Source organism: Stenella coeruleoalba, assembly GCF_951394435.1.
Source record: "Stenella coeruleoalba genome assembly, chromosome: 3".
Lineage (NCBI taxonomy): Eukaryota > Metazoa > Chordata > Mammalia > Artiodactyla > Delphinidae > Stenella > Stenella coeruleoalba.
The window spans coordinates 38442512-38459475 of NC_137148.1; the positions used below are offsets into that span (position 1 = coordinate 38442512).

The 16964-nt window shown below is 36.0% G+C and overlaps 1 protein-coding gene across 1 annotated transcript in view; it reads left to right on the forward strand.

Annotated features, from left to right (window-relative positions):
* Positions 1-16562, forward strand: part of PARP8 (poly(ADP-ribose) polymerase family member 8) — a 181593-nt gene extending 165031 nt beyond the window's left edge. The window contains exons 24-27 of the mRNA XM_079915680.1: positions 1338-1411; positions 2542-2611; positions 3479-3563; positions 13481-16562. Coding sequence (XP_079771806.1) covers positions 1338-1411; positions 2542-2611; positions 3479-3563; positions 13481-13583 — 332 coding nt within the window. The 3' untranslated portion in view covers positions 13584-16562. The remainder of the gene's footprint in view (positions 1-1337; positions 1412-2541; positions 2612-3478; positions 3564-13480) is intronic.
* The last annotated feature ends 402 nt before the right edge of the window (positions 16563-16964 follow it).

A 16964-nucleotide genomic window follows, 5' to 3' on the forward strand; every position in this document is an offset into this window, starting at 1 on the left:
ATACTGTTGAGAGCTATTGTTGCAGTGATCTTTGAAAATACAATATGCCAAAATAAAACTAGGAAAATAAATATCAGAAGAGTAAGATAGTATAGGAAATAAAATCATGTAGTTCAGTGGGAAAGATGATCAGAATCAGCTTAAATCAGACTCTAAATCTTTTTAAAACAGAACACAGTAAAAAAGTAATATCAAACCATTTTTAATAAATAAATACAATCTCAGCATAGATAAGGACAACACAACACATCATCGAGTCCTGTGATTTTCTGCTTCTTATACGAGTGTACTGACTCCTTAAATGGGTTCATGGAAAGGTTTTTGAGGGATTCAGATGAATGTGAAATTGGTCTGTGTGAATGTTTGTCTGGAAAGAGGGTAGATAGCTTCCATCCAATTCTTTCAGTGTCCTTGATCTGAAAAATAAAAGGAAGAACCTCTACAGTACATTGAAGTAGCTTCATACTTGGTTTGGAGGGCTTCAGGTCTAGGAGTTAGAGAGCAGAACCGTCTTTCTGCACTAATAGCTTCGCCTGTTCCTCAGCTTGACCACACCCACTTCTGCCCCTTTGCGGGAATGTCTGCCTTGGGAAGTGCCTGCATCCACACCATTTGCAGTTTGGTCCATAGGCTTTGCCCCATTTTCATTAAGCCTTTTATTGAAACAGCAGCAAACAAATAGGCTTCTCAACTTCAGGATAGTAGATGAGCATTTTTAAATACACTATAGCTACAAATCTACCTATTCTAAAACAGACAGGGATTTTAATTCTGTTTTGTCTGAAATATTTCACAGTAAAAAACCATGGCATTAACAGGTTAAGGTAAGACTTGTGAGTATCATAGACACAAGGACTTAAATAGTTTTCCTTTATTAGGAGGAATAGTAAATTCTACAGGAATTGAGCATGAAGTTAAGTTGCAGTATAAATATATTTTTCTGAAATCGTTTATATTTTCCACCCCTTATCTTCTTCTAGTCACCAGATGGTAAGAATAAAATTTAGGTCCTAAATGCCTTTTAAAATCAAGTTTTAAGAATTTTCTGATTATATCAATTTTATGCAAGGGAAGGTCCTAGCCTTCTTTTCAATGCAAAGAAAAACAAAGTGTATTTTCTACTTTGTAACTTGACCAGGATTTCCAGAACCCACCAACTTTCCACCCTGCTTGCTCAGGGCACAGCAGCTGCTCCTTCAGGAGCCCTTTGTGATGGTCTGTGGCCTGATGCTGTCAAACCTTTTGCCTAAAGTGGAACTTTGCAGTGTAGATGGATTGTATTTTGAGCTGCATCATACGGCTTTGTCCCTAAATTATTATCTTGCTGATGTTTTTAGGGATGAACAAGAAGCAGAAGGTGTCAGCCAAGGATGAGCCAGCTTCAAGCAGTAAAAACAGCAACGCATCACAGGTGTTGTAGCTAATCGGGTGACTGCCTCTGACGAGTGAACTCTAGCTCCCTTAGCTGGCAGGACTTCGATAAATACTCAGGCTTTTTAAATCTGCAGAATTATTTTAAGTGGTCGTTACTCCTGCAGGAATGAAACTCACCCTAAAATGCCTTTATTCGATAAATATTCAATAAGTATGTATTGAGCTTCTACAAGAGTGCTGGACATCTCCAAGATACTGGGCTACAGTGATCATCAGCGATAGACAAATCCTCTTGGTGCCTGTGTTCTACTGAGTGGATATAAATAAACTAAATATATATTTAGACAGAAAGAATGCTAGATGGTGGTAAATCTTACAGAGAAAAATCAGGGGAAAGGGATGTTGAATGCTGTGGGATGCAAGATGGAACTCGAATGAATTTTAAATGGGGTGATCAGGAAAGCATGCTCTGAGAAGGTTCTATTTGAGTAAAGACCTATAGGTGGTGGGTGCACGAGCCATATGGCTCTCTGGGAGAAAGAACACTCCAGGCACAGAGAAGGGCCAACACAGATCCCTTGTTGTTTCAGAGAAAACAAGCATTCTGGACAAATTAAAATCCATCTGATGAATAATGTGACTTTAGGTTATTTTTAAAAGAGTATATAGCTAGTCTAGTGTCTGAAAACAAAAACAAACCCCCAGATTTTCTACATGAAATGTTTCTGAAACCTCTGTGGCTTAATGATGCTATAAATATGGGTTTGTTTTGGGTAGTTAGATGATCTAGAATAATTCATTTTAATGTTTGAAAAGATTATGCAACTTTAATTTTGTTTCCCTCTAAATAGAGATGCTAGGCTTCTGGTAAAAATAAATTTGAGTTCTAATTCTATGTTGTGAGGCTATTGAACTTTAATTTAGTATTTTTTAATTTGCTTATTTTTGAGAGTAATTTAATTATGATTATGTACAGAAATTAAGTGATATAACAAATATAGATTGACATTAAGAGAGAATTCAAGGATTTTGCTGCTGGTCGAGATAGACCTTTTTTAAACCTCTGGAACTATCTTAGTGACTATTACTTTTTAATGATGATTCTTTTTTTTCACTTGAATGACTGTCCCATTTTTACTCTAATTTTTAAATTCTTTTGGACTTTAGTCACAGAAAAAAGGACAGCAATCCCAGTTCCTGCAAAGCCGTAACTTAAAATGCATAGCCTTATGTGAAGGTAAGTTGAAAGTTTTACAATTCTCATAGCGTTAATTCTCTCTCTTATCTGTATTTAAAAGTTTAAGTGTGTTTACAGAATGCTCACAATGGACTAGTGAAAGCTTTATTCCTTATGACCATCTCTAAGGGCACAAATGGAAAATACTTACAACAGAGATCATAAAGGTTAAAACCAAAAAGCAGAATTGGCAAGAATTCAACTAGTGCTATATTTTATTCTTGGCAGATATTTCAGAATGGTAATTATCTCTTCCTGATCAAGTATTGCTTTTCTCTTTTGTTAATATACCCCTTCCTCTTTATGTTGGTTTCTGAATGTATAATACCATAAAAAATCTGAAAGATGAACCAAGTGCTGAGTAGATAACCCAGTAGGCCTTTCTCATTCCTACACTGAAATTATTCTTCGATTCTGAACTTAGGACAGAAAATTGACAGGCGATTTGCAAGATCATATACTTTCCTTTGTTCTTGCTTTAAAATCTGACTTTGGCTAAAAGTTCATTTTTTTTTCTTCTTGTGTTGGGAGTTTCGGTAGCCACTGTTTACTGTCTTTCAAGTTTTTCAACGTTTGATGGTTATAGAGGACGCTAAGTTGCTTTCTACATAGTTCCCAAGTCAGGACCTATTTGCCACCATAACACAAAAGTGATTTCTTTCCTATTGTTATGCTAATCGTGTTCCAGACATAAAATTGTTACTTGGCATGTCACTGTTTTTATTTACATTTCTTGATAGCTTCATAAGGTGAAAGAAACATTTTCCATATGTTAATTTGTGCATGCATTTTTGCTTTTAGATTTCTAAGAGAAGGGATACAGTAACTTAGAATAAATAGTTCTTTAATTTTCTCTTCCATTTACAGTGATCACCTCACCTGACCTGCACAAACATGGAGAGATATGGGTCGTCCCAAATACTGATCATGTCTGCACACGGTTCTTTTTTGTGTAAGTGTAAAAACTTAAAATCCTATGTTACTGTCTTCTCCATAAGTGAGGTAGTAGTGACTACATTATTCTTAGGTCACTTTAGCTGCCAAAATATAGCAGACACGTATTTTCTCATCAACTCAATGTTTTTGTTTTATTTTACTAAGCTGTGAAAAACGGGGGTGTTTAAATGCTATTAACTTAGAAGAATTGAAGAAAAACATGGTCTCTTTAACCACTATCTGTGTGTATGTATGTATACCTGTGTATATAAGTGTATATATACATACGTACAGATCTTATATGTATCTAGATAGATATATACACACACATAAATATACACATATATTATCTATAGATTTAAAAAAATATTAGACCTGGGAATGAGGAAAACAATGAGAAAGTCTTCTTCCTATAAAAAGTTGATCTGCATTCCATATGATATAGGCTGGCAATGCCGGGCATGTTAATGTGGGTTTTTTGACACAGCTATAGCATAAGAGCTGCATCAAAATACAAGAGTGGTATTTTTCTTCCCTAAGTAAATGAGTGTAGTAGATCTGTCTGATTTTTACCCACCTTGCTTAACTCTCAACTTTTTCCCATGCCTGAGCCTTCCTCATCCACGGTCCTGTCACAGAAAGGACCTCAAGGAAGAGTTGAGTATATCTATTTTGTACGTTTATGTAACTTTCTAAAAAGAAGCTGGAAAAATGCACTGACTTGTTTTATAAGCCATGTCAAAATGACTGTATCATGATTACTTCAATACATAGCATAGCTGGAGCAGGCTACATCTGCAGCATTTGATCTGTTAGCTTATTGACTGACGGTTCACAATGAAAATTTGATGAACTGCCTGGTTTTCTTTTGGTTGGTCTGAAAAGTGTGATTTTCTTATGATCCAGATTTATATATTATGTATTTATCTATCTTTTGTGTTTATGTTACATATTAATATATAGATTACATAGTATGAGACATATACATACCTATAGATTTCATTCTTAGTGGCAAGACAGCAATGAGTATAGTAAAAAGAACCCTGCTGCTTTTGATCAGACAGTTTGTGTCTAGGCTCACCAGTTATTAGTGAGGTGACATTGGCCAAGCTGCATAACCTCTCTAAGCTTCCTCAGTAGACGCAATATAACATCATCAATAGATTACAGTAGAACAATATACCGGTATCAGTTAGAATCCCAACAGGAAACCACTGGCCCTTAAGGAACGAGATAATTTCTATCATTCACAGTTAGATCACTTACAAAAGTGTGATTATAGGGAAATCATAGGTCTAGGACAGTAACCTGGAGCTAGTAGCACCAGAGCTATTATACATCCTCAGGTCCAAAAAGATAAGAATAGGAAGCAGTTATCAGAACCTGGTAGGAGAGCCATTTCTAGTTCATCAGCTTTGACAGGAGTCATGGCCTTCAGTTCAGGGACTAGGCAGCCCAAGGTGACCTTGTGGGGCTGGAACCAAGCAAAACCTTGACCTCGCCCTCCGCATTGGCCAAACTCTACCAGAAACTAGAGGGCAAGGGAGCATATTGACCAAGTCCATAGAAGTCACCCTCCTGGGGCAGAAGGCAAGGTAGAGAAGTGTACAGCCATGGCTCTGGAGGCTCCCAGGATAGCTGTCTGCTTTTTAAGGTTATGATTCAGATTAAGGTATAGCACAGTGCAGGTCTCCACTGAAAGGCACTCATTGAATATTTTTTCCCTTCTTCTTTCTTGCTCATCTTGACTCTTATCCATTGTTAGAAGGTCGGCCTTCCAAAAGACACCTCCAATCACAAAGTTATTTCATTGTGTGAGCTGGAGATTTTCATGGAAAAGTAACTCCAGAGGCCTTTCCTTAGCTTGTCGTTAATCAGTTAATCTGCTCCTTTTAGCATCTTGCTAAAATTCGTAGTTGTTGAGCTAAATAACATTAGACATGGAAGTAGGCAGTAAACATTTCTCGTGTTATCTCTTGGCAGTTTTACATAAATTATATGTAAACTAAATCAGTGGAGGTATATGTGTGGGTGTGTGTATGTTAACTGGAGAGAAGGATTTCTATATTTCATAAGAAAAAAGCGAGGAAAGACCATCTGAAGAAAAGAGAAGAAAAAGCCTTCAGTACACTCAGATACTTTCCAAATAATGCAAAGGAAAAAATTCTATTAAGGTAATGATTTTCATTCTTTTATAAACACAAATGAGACTTCATTCTTTTTTCCTGCTCCCTCAGGAGAGAAGGAACTAATTAAGGAAAATTGATGAGATTCAAAACACATGAAAAGGAGAATCCATTCACTAATGTACATTCTAATTACAACCATCAGTTTTCCTTCTTTATAAAAGATATAATCACAGAGTTCTGCTACTGATGTGCCTGCCTGGTGACTGGCACTATCTAGGAAAAGAATAAATTGAGGAGAAAGAAGTGAGTTATCAAATATACCATAATCAGACAGAAACTCAATTTCTATTCTTAATTTCATCCTTTCTTTTTTTTAACACATTATGTGATCTCTAAAGTTAGATGCTTTGCCTGATGACTAGGATATAAATTGGTGAGGCCTCCTTTTTATCTGTTACTAACTGAAAATATTAAAAATTATATAAATTCTATGCTAATCTGACTTCCAGAGTGGAGATAATAAAATGTATAAAATTAAATAAATAAATAAAACAGTCATCTACTATCCTAATCACATTCTTCCCAATAAGTAAACAATAACAGAGAATGAGAGAAAAATGGGGGAAATTTTAGAACAGGGTATCAGAAAAAATTAAAAGTAAAATTTAAAGGAAGATATCTGTTAGGAAAAAATAAGAGAGTAAGAAGTTTGAAAAAAATTTGTTGGAAGACTCCAAAAATGAATAAACTTAATCAAGGATAAGTGCTTCAGGCAAAAGGTAATAATTCAGATGTTAAGAACAGATTCCAGACGGTTCTAAGGGTCTAGGAATTGTTGCTAGAGCTTGATTTTGTTACTGACCTTGAGACACGTGTATAAAGACATTAAGGTCAATATGTAGAAATAAGGCAGCTATTTTAAAAAGGGCCAGAAGTTTCACAGGGGGTGTGAAAACCACAGAGACGTATGGTGCTCCAGTCATATACAACAAAAATGTTATGAAATGGGGATTTTAAAGCTAGAGAGGAAAACTTATTATTGGTGTTTTCCAGAAATAGGAATAAATAATAAAATCCAAGAGAAGGTAATTGATGATTTGGCAGGTTAACAGATTAGGTGTATCTAGTGCCATGGGCACCCCATGTTACACTGCCCCCACCACTGCCATAGTGTAAACTCGTAGAGATAGGAGTGTGTCTTCTCCCTCAACTGTCTGGGACCAAGGAAAGGTTAAGAACCGCCAGGTTTTTGTATCTTGCTTATTATCTGGTGTTACAACCTACATGTTTGATGCTTTAGTGGTTCCCTGATTTAGAGCAGGCAGATCTGCAAATGAATCGTTTCCATAGTTTCTCTATTACGTCGATTTAAGGTATCTATTTCTCAAAATATTTCAAGAAGTTCAGAAATTTAGGAGCAAGAAGGACCAAATAAAACAAGACTATCTGCAGAAAAGTGATGCAGGGTATTTTCAGTTCTTGCGTCAAGCAGATGTCAGTGCTAAATAAATTTCAGGAATTCCTATCTAAAGTCTATTCTATCTTTTAAGGTCTAGCTCAAATAACACCTCTTCTATGAAGCTCCTAATCAAAATTAATCTCTCTTCCTGGTATTCCTACAACTCAGTGCAGAACTTCAATTTAAAATTCAGTTTATTCATTGTATCTGACTCTTCCACAAGACTGTGAACTCCTAAAAGGCAGACTCCTACTCTTGTGTTTTTACTGTCCTGCGTGCCCTGCATCACCTTGCACGGTACCTGATGTACAGCTGCTTGTCAGCAAATTTTTTAATGAATGAACAGAAGAAGGCCAAAAGGAAAATATTTTGGAATATGTATTGTTTTAATTTTAGGTCAAAGTTTGAAATATATCTAAAAAGGTAGCTACAGGAAAAATTTATAAAATAATTGTATCATGGCTGTTACATGAAATAAGAGATACTTTGCATCATGATTTTGCAAAAGGTACACAGTGTTTGAATGGGAACATAGCAAGGAGACAGCTTATTTATGAAGTTAAAAGATAGGACATTCAGTCATGGCTCAGTGACATAAATTGTGTGACATCAAGCTGATACGATCTGGGAGCTTTGCTTTATCCCAAGTCTATAATGAATCCAATTTCTCTGTCTCTAACCCAGATCTCTTTCCAAGATTGAAACTGCCACATCACTCCCCTGCTTAAAAGTCTTTGATAGCTGCTTACTACTTATAAGATGAAGTCCAGTCTCCTTTACAAAGGGAACCAACTGATTCCTTGGTGCTTTGTTCTTCCTTCAATACCACTGCGTTGAAGGTGGAGGAGATCCAATCTCCAGCTGCATGGCCCACCATTTTTCATTGCCCGCTGTTTCTCACCCCAGGATGTTATGCTGCACAACCTGAACTGTATGCTGGGATTTCCACACTCCATGCTTTTGCTCTTTCCTTTCTCCATTAATCTTGGATTCTCTCTTCCATTTTCTTCCCTCATATTGTTTATCTAATTCCCACTCCTCTTTTAAATCTTAATGTATGTCTTCCCTCCTCCCAGAAACTTACCTTGATGCCTTTGTGCTGCCCCCTTTTGTTACTGTGTAATACCCTGGGCTTGTGTTTATTACTGGATTGTTCTTTTTTATGTATCGTCTTCTCCATTAACTCTGTATACCTCCTGAGGTCAGGGACTATACAGCTCATTTGTGTTTGCGTACCTAGCACAGCGCTTGGCAGGTACGTAGGAATGAATGAAATGCCCATTTTAGAACTGCTTGCTGGATATTTTGTCCCTCAAAGTCCACTAATACCTTAAAATCATTATGTACAAAGTGGAACCCATTATTGCTGTAGTTTTCAATTCCTTTTTCCATGCTCACTAGTCACCAGTTCCCAATTACATCTTTTCACAGTTTTCTTCTATAAACACCTTTGTTTCAGTGTGTATCGTTCTCTCCCCTAGGGTACACCAAAAGGTTACTAGTTATTTTCCATGCTTCTGCTTTCTTCATTGCTCCTAATCTGTTTTTTAAAATGCCAGATTTTTTAAACATTGCCATCCTTACACCAGTGATGCCTGTTCAATGTACAGAAACTGAAATCAGAGGTAAGCAAAAAGAGAGACAATCACCCATCGTATTCCCACTTAGAGTTAGCTATGGTTAATAAGATCATACAATTTATACCACATTATTTTTCCAGAAGGAGAGTTTGATTATTCCTTGCTCATACAGGCTGATAGTTATTAACAAATAAAAACATGGCATTCTGCAATATAGTGCCCATCTGACTTGACTTCAGTTACCCATACAAACCACTGATTGAATAAAATTATCATCCAAGCTGTTTCTTGAAAAAAACTTGGAATTCTTTTCCCCGCTAATGTGCCTTTGCTCGGTCAGTAGGAATGGTTGGCTTTCTAACCAGCTCAGCCTTTAGCCAATCTTTCTAGACTTAACTGCATGGTCTTTTCCGTGGGGCCTCTCCCGGTGTCCCACTCAGACAGGATCTGTCTTTACTGTCAGTTCTGCTTGCCCTTTCTTTGTATCACCCAGGGCTGCCTTGTCCTCCAGTTATTTGCATAACTCTGTTATCTCCCCTCGTAAAATGCAAATTCTGTCCGTGTTTGGGAATCTTACATCTCGTGCAGAAACATGTAATACATATTGAATGAAAGCAATGACAAAAGACTGAATGTTCTAACTTAATAGACAGATTTATACACGGGCTCTGAAGCAGACAGTACACTACAGCATCAGATTTCTTACAAGAACTTTGGAGAAGTGCTGGATATCATTGAGTTCACATTGAATTTCTCCTCTCTGTGACTAATGAAAAACAGTGCTATCATTTCTGGCTTCCAGATTTAGGGAGTCAGAAAACAAGTGTAGGGCTTCCCTGGTGGCGCTGTGGTTGAGAGTCCTCCTGCCGATGCAGGGGACACGGGTTCGTGCCCCGGTCCGGGAAGATCCCGCATGCCGCGGAGCAGCTAGGCGCGTGAGCCATGGCCGCTGAGCCTGCGCGTCCGGAGCCTGTGCTCCGCAATGGGAGAGGCCACAACAGTGAGAGGCCCGCGTACCGCAGAAAAAAAAAAAAAGAAAAGAAAACAAATGTATGTGAACCGATCTTAAAACTGTCACAGAGCTGCTATAATCAGTTTGAAAATAAAGGTTGTCAATACATTTAAGTTTTTGTCCATGAAATTTCCTGACATACCCAAGAGAGTTCCAGATAGCCAGATTCCATCTATTGTCTCATAGCTTTTAAAGCAAATTGGTTTATTATTTATTAAAATTTCAGTTATCTTTTTATACTCCTAGGAACATAAGTAATTTTTGTCTTCTTTTAGATGGTTTCATTTTTCCTTCTGTAGAAAACCCCAGTCAAGTGTATCATTTCCCTATTGATATCATTCTTGCTGTATTTCTTTTTTTTAATTTTGTTGCTGCCTGGACGTAAGTGAACTTCAGTGTTATATTAACAACTTAGTGTTTGTCTGCAATACTAATAAATAGCTGCAAAATAATCTGTATGCTATATTGTAATAAATATCTTAATGCCACTAGTAATTCATTTATCTAAGCCCTGCTGGTTGACCAATTCAAATGGTAGTTGGTTTTACCGTTATTATTATATATGCTTCATAATTTAAGACACCTGAATGCCTTTGACTGATTTTATCCTTCAGCCCGCAGCTGTTGTGTTTCCTTATGGGCTTCATAGACAATGGAAAAATCAGCATTTTTCTTAATACTTTCAATCTCATTCTCTCACTCTTGCTCTCTATTCTCTCCTCCTCCTGTGTTCTTTCTATAAATTATTATAGTTTATTTAAAGAATGTGAGTCTCATCTCCTCTCCATTAACTTCAAATGCTTTTTATGTGTCAATGAATGTGTAATACTTGGATATAGCAAACCCTTCCGTTTGACTGGGAAATAGAGTGAGGGAGGAGTGATGGGTCATGACTAGAGAAGAAGTTTAGGTTTGGATTATGAAGGACCCAGGTGTGCCATGCCAGTGACATTGGATCTTGTTCTGCAAGTGAAGCGAAGGCCATTTGCATCACTCTAGCAGGGCAGAGAATTGTCTTGTAGGAGGGATGGGGGGATAAGTGTAGAGATAGAAAGATCAGTTATAATGTCATTACAATAGTCTAGGTCAGCGTTTCTCACTACAGAAAAAAATGAATTTGACATTGTGACTTGGGAAAGAACAATCTTACTTTGTGTGGTGCAGTCAGTACTCTCTGTCCTACTTTATTCTAATTTCATTGGAAAATGCTAGCCCGGACAACCTAATTTCAAAGCCTGCTAACTGTACACAACCTGCCACTTGAAAGTCACCCGTTTAGATGAATGATAATGAATGCCTAAACGAAGGTGATGGTATTAGATGGAGAGAAGATGCAAGTGGGAATAACTAGGGAAATGGAAGCAACATAACTTGATGATGTATTGGATTTGGGCACATGGAATAACCAAGAATGACTGAAGTTTTCTTGTTGGTGGGGTGGGTAGATGATGGTAGTTCAAACTGAGATATTGACAGAGTAGAAAAGAACAGTCAGTTTTGTATTAAGAAGTTAAGTTCAACTTTGAATATACCACCTCTGTGATTTCTGTAGGAAATTTATAGTTAGAGAAAGATGTAAGGACTGGAGATACAGTTTTAGGAATCAGCATGTGGGTGATAGTTACAACAATGGGACAGACTAAAGTAAAGTGAGTTTGCATATCATAAAAAGAGGGAACACTGAGGAGGGAATTGTGGATAAAACCAGCATTGAAATGGGAGGCCAGGGGAGAGAATGCAATGAAAGAGACTGAGAATTAATAATCAAAGGGCCAACTAGGGAGGGAAGAGATGATATAGCTTTAAGAAAAAGAGCAGTCAGCTGTATCACATGCTGCAGACATAGCAGATACAGTCTCCTGAATTTATCAGCTAGGAGGCCATGGGCAACCATTGTCAGTACTTTTCAGTAGAGTAGTAGGATCTGAAGAATGATTGCAGTGGGTTGAGGAAAAAATGAGAAGTTTTAATGTATTACAGGCAAACCTTGATCAAGGTCAACTTTAAGTTGAAAAGAACAGAGATGGTAATATGTAGGCTGGTATCTATTAAGCTGAAAATATCTTATATAAACACCTATTAGGAAACTTAGGACAGAGATACATGGTAGACTGGTGTCAGAAGTTGGGAAGCCATCAAGAACCAAAGCAGTTCTGAGACCTGCCACTCTTCGCGCTTCTCTCAAAGCACTATGGTTTCCTTTGTGTCTGGTTCATTCTCTTGTCGTCAGTCTCTTTTGTTTTCCATAATCTGTATCCTAGAGGAGCTAGGCCAGTTGGTTTGATAAAACACCATTATCTCATGTGGGCCAAGCCTGCAAGCCAGGTTGCTTCCCCAGCCTTGGCTCAGAATTACGGATGGCTTAGCTTACCCTTGGTCCAGTGAGTAGCCTGGATTTATACAAAAACCAGGCTAACATATTTTACTTGCCCAATAAAATATATCTTTACACAGTTTGCTACAAAACACCCGATTAGATCTAGGTCTAAAGCGTTTCACTTTACACATTCTCTAGTTTGTAACAGAGCACTTATTGTTTGAACTCCTGAGAAAATAATTACAACTGGGCTTTGTACCACATATCCCATTCTTTTTTTTACAATAATGTCTCACCATTGGGTGCCTTATGTATACGTATGTGTGTGTATATTTGCACGGTAAAAATTAACCAAGTAGGCAAACTTGGGCCACTTCTTAGGAGTTTAAACTCGATATAGATGCAACCATCACTAGGTTTTTAAGTAGTTGATTATGTAAGGACCTAAGTTCTCATTGTTATGTGTCATCTATTTCATTTTTCTGCTGTGCTATTTCAGGAGAATTTAAGCATGGTGAGGAAAAGACAGTGGCACACATTAATCTTTGAGACACTATGCTTACACCCCTGGTTATCTATTTTGAAGTAATTACCACTTCTCTAAAGCTTCTGTCTTGAAGTCATTTTTATGAAGTAAAATTAATTCATCATCTATTCTACTCTGAATATTATCATGGAAGTTTAAAAATTCATTCTTGGGAAATTCTTATTGCCCAAGTAAGTTTATTTGAGGAAATGAATTATCATCTAAAATGTAATTACTTCTTTCTAAAGGACTTAGTAATTGCTGTCCTTTAAAGTTATATTTTCACTTCTATTGCTTAGCTAAACTTAGCAGACTGGCATTCTTGTATGTAGTACCAGCATAAATAAGAATATTGTTGTAGTCGGACTAAATAGAGCAACCAGTGATAAAAAAAAATGCAGCACTGATTACAACAGAATAATAATTAGAAGGCAGGAATGGCAAAGGAGCAATGGTGGAAATTGAAGTGATTTTTCTGAGAGTGTCACTGATCAGAAAATAAATGATTGAAGTAGGAGTGGAGTTAAGAAATCCAGAACCCAAGGAACATAAAACTGAAGTCAGTATCTTCTTTCTCAGCAGGCTTCTTATAACAACTGCTGTGGAAAAGGTTTGCAGAGCCAAAGACACTGGGGCGCTTCCAGCATCTCAGGCAATGCTTTATGTGAGGTTAAAAAGTTAAAATTAAAAAGGAAGGGTCAAATCAGGGCATGACGTAGAATAATCACGTGTTCAGTAATGTGAGCACATTATTAAACCCAACTGAGAAGCACCTGTCTCTGGCTCTTGATTCCCTTGGGCTGTACTTTAGGTACCAGACAGCATTTCTAAGCTGTCTTAAATGCTTTGGGGATGTTTTTGAATGTTTCTTCTTTTCGAATGTTTTATGTTTCTGTGTCTTGTGTTTTAGCTACGAAGATGGCCAAGTGGGAGACACAAATATTAACACACAAGAAGGAGGCATTCACAAAGAGATCCTTCGAGTAATTGGTAATCAAACTGCTACTGGTTAAAGGACCACCATTTAATTAACATGATTTGAAAGCCTTCCTCGGGTTCAAAGCTGGATTTTGAACTGAAGAAGATGATAAAATAATTTATTGTTATTATAAACAAAATTAACCCTTTGAATACTGATTTTTTTCTTAGTATTTCTAAGTTTCTCATTAAATACCTAAAATGGTATAAAATTTATCAATTGTAGGGTTATGGAATCTAGTAATAAAATTACAACAGCACTTAAACTGAAGTTTGGGTTCCTCACACAATAAACAGATTGAAAAAACAGTTTTGTGCTGATATTTTTATATTAAACTCTTTAATTGGAAATTTGGTATTATATACCGACATCTTAGGGTACAAAAATAGAACTGAAAGCATTTTATAATGGCGTCTAAATCTATAAGATACTTTGCAATAAGTGTAATGTTTGCACATTCTGATGTGCTATATAATTAGCGGTATGAACATTCGAATGTTTGGGGGAGGGATGTTTCCTAATCTGTTACTTTTCCATATACAAAAGCAATTAGGTCTTAGATACAGTGCTTTGCCCAAAAGTATGTAATATACATATCTATAGATTCATGCATCAAAATGTATGATCGTGCATATATGTGTGTATGTACACATACGTGTATTTTAACAACAGATGGCACAGCTCCACAATTCTGTTCTCATTCAATGGAAAGAAAATAATGTTCAGTAAGAAAATAATATTCTCTCTGGACATAAACCAAGATATGAGCCAAATTCACCACTGCTCATTCACTGAAAATATTTGCAAACAAGTTTTCTATTTGTTTAAAGAATTTTCCCCTCAGTTAAAATTTAACTCTTTATAATATTATAATTTGGGGAACATCTTTATTCAAATGATAATATGTTTAAAAGAAAGGCCTCAGAATTTAAAACAACAGTATATATATTTTTATTTCCTACTGTGGAACGTTTTTTACATTTATTTGTACCACACCAGCATTTTTATATTTTTCATCTAATACCTCTGCTTATTTTTTTTCATATTGAGAAAGAAGACAAACTTTGAAGTTTCTTTTATATTAAAAGAACATGAATAAGTTTATATAGAGAACAATAACACCAGCTCTCAGCATTCTCTTTTCAAGAGTCATGTGTGCATCAAAATCGTTACTATTTCTTTGGGACCTAAGTTCTTATTCATTACAATTTTTAATTGACAGTGTTTCTTTTCCTACATGATGTTTTTGGAATAAGGCCATTCATGAGAGCAGTTTAATTAGCAAGTCTGCCACTCTATTCAAACCCTGAATCAAGGCTCATATCTGACTCTAATTTATTTAGAAAGAAAAAATAAAAATGTATCCTCATTTGCAAGTGTAATATAAATTCTGTGCTTGTTCCTTTGGTATAAAAGGTGAGAACAAAGGTCATACACATTGTTCAGGATTGCTATCTAGGAAGCATTTACTAATTGTTTGTTTTCTTATATTGTAAATAATTGATATGCCACTTATTTCTGCAAAAATAGACTTGAAGGGATATTAATCATTGTGATAGGATCCACCTAAAACATTGATCTGTTTTGACTTGTGCCTCTGAACTCAAGGCCAGACTGAGGGATGATATTGGTGTGGTAGGTCCAAGATACAGTATCTTCAGTTCTGTGACCAAATATTTGAAGACTTTACGTGGGACAAGAGGACTCCTTGCTTCTTTCTGCCAAGATTCCCAAGTCTCCCAAATCCCTTTACTGTGTTTTAAAAATAGTTTAAAGCAACAAAATTACATTTTCAAATTAATTTTGTGGGACATTCATGTATATATGACATACATATGAGGATGTAATAGTAGGATTTGGAAATTGAAATCTTGAAACCCCATGTGTTTGGCCACTAGGACCACTGAGGCACCTCCAAAAACTCTTTGAAGTGCCTCCAAGCATAATTTAAAAACCACTAATCCACTAAGGATTTACTCAACAGTTGAGTGACCTGTAAGGGGTAGAGTATTAGAATCTGAACTGGAAGGGTAGCTTGGAGGACTCAAGGGAGACTATTTAGGGGAGATAAAACATTATAATACAAACTTCTACTGTCAACTTAAGAATAAAAGTAGATTCATCTATCAGAGCAAGGAAAGTAATTGATAGTTTTAATGTCCACTAAATATTACAGATAATAGACATCTTTTATGATAGTAAGATGTCTTCTCATGATAATTGAATGCTTTTGCAATGCAGAATGACAGATTTTAGTTTGTTTTGAAAAATTGTCAAAACTTTTTAAGCCTGTATCTAAAAATAAAGCCAGTCTTCTCATTGGACTTTTGATATTGGGAATACTATAGTAAACTGATGTTTATTTCTACAGAATCTAATTTCAATACCCATTAGTAGATGAATATGCTTTCAGAATCCAAGCAGGTCCTTAAAATTTAGAACTTTAAACATTATCATCATGCCTTGATTGAGTTACCTCGTTAAGATATTATCTTTTGACTTATTTGATAATTCCAAACATGTGATATTGTATTGTACTTCTATAATCACTTGAAGTCTGTTCACTGATTCTTTGTAATAGTTATACTAATTATGTAGTCATTACTACTTCATATTAACCCACTGAGCAAAGGCAATCATTTCTTTTCATTCTTCAAGTGGGAGAAGAAGAGCCTTAATTTATTAGTTCTACTTTTTTTCCTGCATTACTGATTTTGTGAACATTTCACTATGAATAATTTGTCCTCTTTCATTGTCCACTGTATTTAAAAAGAGAAGAAAATGATTGAACGTTCGAGAAGAGAAAAAGTAATAATATACATATAACCTAGTGCTGTAGAATACATTATGGTAAGGTACTTTGGTGCCTTAGATTGCATTATGTTAAAATTTTTATTTTGTTGCTCAGCAAATCTCAGTCAAATGTTGGATTTGAAGGTGGTTTCTAAATTTAAAATTTAAATATAAGAGTGCCACATCCTTAAATTCACTCTCAAGTACTGTGTGATATAAGAAACCTACTCAAGCTATTGTTAATGCTCTGAATATTTCTCATTGAAAAATTTAAGAGTTTAGAGAAGAAATCCCTCAATTATTCTCCCCTTAGCTAAAAGAAAGGAAACTTTTAATATGTAAGTCTATGAATCTTTATTATCACTGAAAGAATTTTATCAGTACTTTGTACCATAACTTGTACCATAACTTGCCTTAGGGCACGGGGTTTCAGAAAGTTCTAAGGAAGACCTCATCATCCTTGTTAAAGTCTGGATGACTTCATCAGATAGTGATTTAATACATCATGAAGGTCCCTTCAACCTTGGACTGTCTACCATCTAAATGTATGGATTTCACGGTGGCACTTGAAGCACACTTAAAAAATATTATGATGTTATTCTATTGTCCTGCTGAATTCATT